General features: G+C 40.1%; 1 protein-coding gene across 2 annotated transcripts in view; it reads right to left on the reverse strand.

Moving 5' to 3' along the window:
- Positions 1-2,598, reverse strand: part of gpr155b (G protein-coupled receptor 155b) — a 12,374-nt gene extending 9,776 nt beyond the window's left edge. For both annotated transcript variants that reach the window (XM_034897848.1, XM_034897850.1), the window contains exons 1-4: positions 2,461-2,598; positions 820-1,034; positions 372-519; positions 103-232 (exon numbers count right to left, since the gene is read on the reverse strand). In XM_034897848.1, coding sequence (XP_034753739.1) covers positions 103-232; positions 372-519; positions 820-977 — 436 coding nt within the window. In that variant the 5' untranslated portion in view covers positions 978-1,034; positions 2,461-2,598. The remainder of the gene's footprint in view (positions 1-102; positions 233-371; positions 520-819; positions 1,035-2,460) is intronic.
- Between the last annotated feature and the right edge of the window lie 2,563 nt (positions 2,599-5,161).

Genomic DNA, 5,161 nt, shown 5'->3' on the forward strand with positions numbered 1-5,161 from the left:
AGAGAGAGAGGAAGCATTCTCTTTGTGTCTTAAATACAACATTTCTCATCACTGACATTTGTATAGATTACATTAGCGTTTAGTGTTTTCTGTCCGCCTCACCTATGGGGTATCCTAAGGCAAAGTCATTGCTCTGAGTAGCAAAGATGGCATACAAGCCAGCCTTGCTGTATCTGCATTCTGGACTGGCCACCATCAGAGTCAGCACGCATACCAGCACAAACACAGTCACCTACACACAAGATGGAAGCACCAAAGTCAGGTCATGCTGTTAGGTTCTTTAAGGATCTTCTCAAACCACCATGATATAAAATAGAAAGTACATACACAAATAAAAGTGTTACCACACACACAGACGCACTAACACCAACCTTAGCGACCAGGACACTCCAGAAAAACGCCCAGATGACGTCTCCAAAGTCCAACAACACCATGTTTTTAAAGAGCAGAGCTGGGAGCGCAAACTTAGACACAAAGTTCCCCAAACCCTTCGCCTGGCTCTGTGTGATGATATCTGCCCTACAGGTAGAAATGTACAAAGTAGCATACATAAACATACATATAAGCCATATACTTATACATATGTTCATTGGGTATCTCTAAAATTCCTGCATGCAGCAGAACCAAAATATGCTGGCTGCATACATGTAAAACTGAAGGAGTCATTATGTAAGTCAGACATTTGATTGGGGGCTCCTTTTCATTTTCACACTATGAGCAATGCCATTTTAGGGGGTCAGCTGAAGCCACCCACCCACCCACACCCATCAATTCAAATGGCTCATTAACACGTGTGTAACTGTTCTTGCACAGCCCTACCTGCCAGCTATGTAGCCACACAATATGATGCCAAAACACTCAAGGAGAGCTGGGAAAAGCTTGTCGATGGACATGTGGGGCCCCATAGCAGAACCTGTGAGGGTATTGTGGGATATGTTCTTCCCATGGATCAGTACATAGCTGTTGGTGGTCTCCATGGTGATGATGGGATTGGGGTCAGAGTGGTGAGATGATGGCTAGGTAGTATCAGCACTCTGGAGGATAGAAAGGTGGAAAAACAATCAGTCGCAGGAGTAGATGAAAACAGGCAAGAATAGAACGCAGCAGGTGGGCTTCTCACTGGTTTTAACCAACAACATCACATCACCCACCCCCAGGTGCTTTGCTTACTTTCAGTCTACCTTATAATCATTGTCTATTGTTTGCATGTATTTCTTGTGTGTTTTTGTTTTTTTGCTGTTATTGAAGAAAATGCTGCTGCTGTAATAAAGAAATTTCCCTGTTGTGGGATGAATAAAGTATAATCTAATCTAATCACCAGAACCAAATTGACAAGAATTGAGAACAATAACAGCAATTCAAATCCTCTCTGGAGGTGTTTAAGAACAATTTACCAAAGAACCGTTGAATAAGCAGAGCATAAAGTAGAATATAAGAGCTTGTGAGATTTATTATATAATTTTTTTTAAAGGCTGAGGGTATTATTTCCTCGAGCACAATGTACATTTTTGCTTATCAAATTGTCAGAAATAACAGGAAAATGCATAGATTACTGTTAAATAAGGTAACACAGACTCATAAATCATTTACTGAATGTGGAACGATTATGCTTACGGCCCCCCAAAAGGCCCATCCTAAGCCAGGAAAAACTGTTTTATAGCTTTTTAGGCCACTATTTGATTGGACAGCTTAGACATAAAAGGGGAGAAAGAGGGGGAATGACATGCAGCAGGTCAGAATTGAACCTGCAGCTGCTGGGGCAAGGACTGAGCCCCGGTACATGGGGTGCACACTCATATTTTCATTTATTATTGGTTTTTGTCTTCTCTGTAACATGTTTTGCGTCTTTTGTCTTCTTGTTTTAATTTACCCAAATTTTGCTTGGCTAATACTTGGCCCTATTGATAAGCTTTCTGTTGTTATATTGACCTCTGGAAATCCTTCTTTTGCCTTGTTTTGTCTGTCACATTATCAGCATTTTGTAAACTCTGTTATTAATAATACCATAGAAATATACAGTCTAATAATAGAGAGCAGAGCAACTGAAGGCTTAAGTTGTATTGTCCAAAAAGAAGACAGATTATCCAAATATTTATAAAAGGAGGTTGTTCAGTCACGCAGGGGGCCCCTAACCGCTAGCTAGCTAGTTCCGCCCCTGTGCTTGAGCGTACCGTTAGCTAAAGCACATTCAAAGCAACACGCTTAACTCAATGACAGCAGATTTCTACTATTTAACTACACTTTGGCAAAGTTAAATTAATGTTATGGCACGTTAAACAGCCTAAGAATCAAACTGCTTTCCATGACAACACCGTTGTCACTGCCAGAGGCACGTTAGCTCTGGCAAGGTGCATGCTAAAAAACATCGGTGGATATAACTGGAGGGCGCGGAAAGCTATTCTTGAACATCTGGCATTAATATATAATTAGAATTGACTTGCTTCGAAATGGTGGGCTCACCTCTTTTAGAAGACCATCTCTGCTCACAAATGCACAACATGTATTTGTCTTGCTGTTTAAACAAGCCAGTGTTTTGGCGTTTAGAGGGAGAAGCTCTGCTCCAGTGCTCCTGAATCTGCCCAGAATGGCAACGCCCTAGAAGAATGAGTGACAGACAATTTGGCCAATCATCGCGGAGATACGCTTAAAACTCTAACTGTGATTGGATAAAAACGTGCGACGTGATGCTGCATTCATGTGATAAGGGAAACGATTAAAACTTTGCTCCTCAAAGCTCATTATGTATTTTAGAGCAGCATAATAGCTTTATTACGAGGACCAAATAAATTCCAACAGTCTCTCTTTTAGCTACAGAGTGAGATGTCACTCTTCTATTCCATCTTTGCTATTGTTATATGAGGGCGCTCACGGGCAAATGCAGAATGAATGGAGGTCTGTGTGGTAAACCATTCAAAATCCACTTTTCTCAGGATGTAATTTGTGTCTAGTAATTTGAAAGTTGCATTTGAACGAGGAGGCAAAGAAAAATAAACACTGCTGTGTGTTAGATTGTTTTAAAGTCGCTTATTTGCTCTAAAAAGCCCTTTAACATGTCAATAACATCATACACATTCTACAGCTAGAATAACCGCTTTATGGCACGCTCTGAGTCACATCTTTTTTTCTCTCGAGGCATTGACAACACAGCTGACAGGTTAGGTTCTCCCTGTCAAGACACGAGCTAGAAAGAGTTTTGGTTTGGTAATGTTTAAGATCACAAAATATTGACGCTGACATTCTGGTTCCGCTTCGGATGCCATGATCTTAATTAGTCCTTCACTGACCATTGAGCATTCATTAGCAGAATGCTAGCGTGTTATGGGCAACAACAACTCAACCTGTAAGAAATCAAAAGGACATAAGAACTCGTTTATTCAACCTTCAACCTACAATCCATGTTAAACTTCAAAAACTACAATCAAATCAGAAATTTCTATACGACAATCAGGCGAAAGCGACACATTTAGCTCCATAGACTCCCATTCATTTTGCACTCCTCTGCAATCCCCCCAGTGGAACTCTAGTGGAACAGAGTATGAGGGCGTGCCATGTTAGCAGCTGGGCGAGCATTATAAGAGACGCACATTCATCACGTAAGTAAAGGCTGGACTACTGTGGAGCTGTTTGGAGCAGTTTGTGAGCAGTGTTTTCTGTTGGAGATGTAAAGTGCCTTTGGGGGGGACTTTGAGCTTTTTCACTTTGTAAATCTATAATATGCACAAAAAGATGTATAACACAACAAACGAAAGGGAAAAGCCAAAAAGAATAATATGAACACTTTTAAGAAATAAAGAAAAAGTAAAAAAGGTTTTAACCACTCAGCCGTCAAAGCTACCTTTACCAAATTCTCATCAATAATCCACCCTAAATCCAAATAGATCTAAATTATCTTTGTCTGAACTTTACTTATTGAAATGTGATTCTAAACCAGTACATCAGCCAGGAGATGCCAAGAATGACAATGAAAAAATAATGTTTTTTTTAATTGCTAAACGACAGTGTGCATAACTGGAGCCACATGTGAAAAACTGTAACCACAGTCTCCACAGCAGCAGTTCATGTGGACAAGTTAGTTTGTTTTTCATTGCTTGAATAGTTTCAGTTTCAAAAGTCTACAAACTTATATCAAACGTCACAACTCTGTGGCTTTACAGCACTTTGTTCAAATGCAGACACACTGCTGTCTAAACTGTTAACCACCCATTCGAAACAGATTGGATTTCAGCCTGGTGCATATCACACACTGCTGATTGCAATTTCAGATAAAAGCCTAAACAGGTGTATTGTTTTATACTTGTTAGTTAACACATAATGTATATATAGGAAAAGATCAGAAAGGCTTTTTTTGGAAGGCCAAAAGTTTTCATCAACATCACATTGGATGTCCTCTCTTGCCATGCACCTGGGGAAAAACCTTCAGAAATGCCTTATCTATCCCTGGCAGACCTGTGGACTCATGTCCCCACATCCAGCACTCATAGTTTCCAATAGCCAGAATTGGTCATGTGCGTGGTGATCATACACCTATGATGTGTATCTATGATCACATCTATGATGTGCTGTAAACCACTGTGACTGCTGCAGAGTGGTAAAAAGCCACAATATTGCAGACTATCAAAAAATAACTCAGGGGTTTAAGTTTCCCCTTCTTCTGCTGGCACTAGCTCAGTGTAGAGCTGTTCTAGTGATGCTACAAGTCTTTCTATGTTGTATGGGCCAATGAGTGGTGTGTTGAGAAGCAAACCATCATTGGCCCTTACTGCCACATGGTGGCTTCAGTTGGACCACTGTTGTTTAGCAATCAAAAAAATCCTTATAATAACCAAAAACAACAATGTCCCAATATGATTGGAATGACTAGTGAAAGTTTTACAAATAACAGCAGTTGAGACTGAATGAGCACACAAGTGAGCTCCCTGAGCAGCAACAGATTGTTGCACCCTCAGTGCAAGTAGTGCTACCGCAGGTCCTTTATTCCAGCAGCAGTCAGACTCTTTAGTACATTATAATGTACTGCTAGCTGCTATAACGAGCATATTTACCCAGTGTGAGATTATTAAAGTCTATCTTATCTTAAGCTATATCATATGATATAACACGATACCTCATTGTTCTATATATCATGACGCATTGTTAAATTGATGTATTGTCCAGCTTTTTT

The sequence above is a fragment of the Etheostoma cragini genome, chromosome 17 (assembly GCF_013103735.1).
Source record: "Etheostoma cragini isolate CJK2018 chromosome 17, CSU_Ecrag_1.0, whole genome shotgun sequence".
Lineage (NCBI taxonomy): Eukaryota > Metazoa > Chordata > Actinopteri > Perciformes > Percidae > Etheostoma > Etheostoma cragini.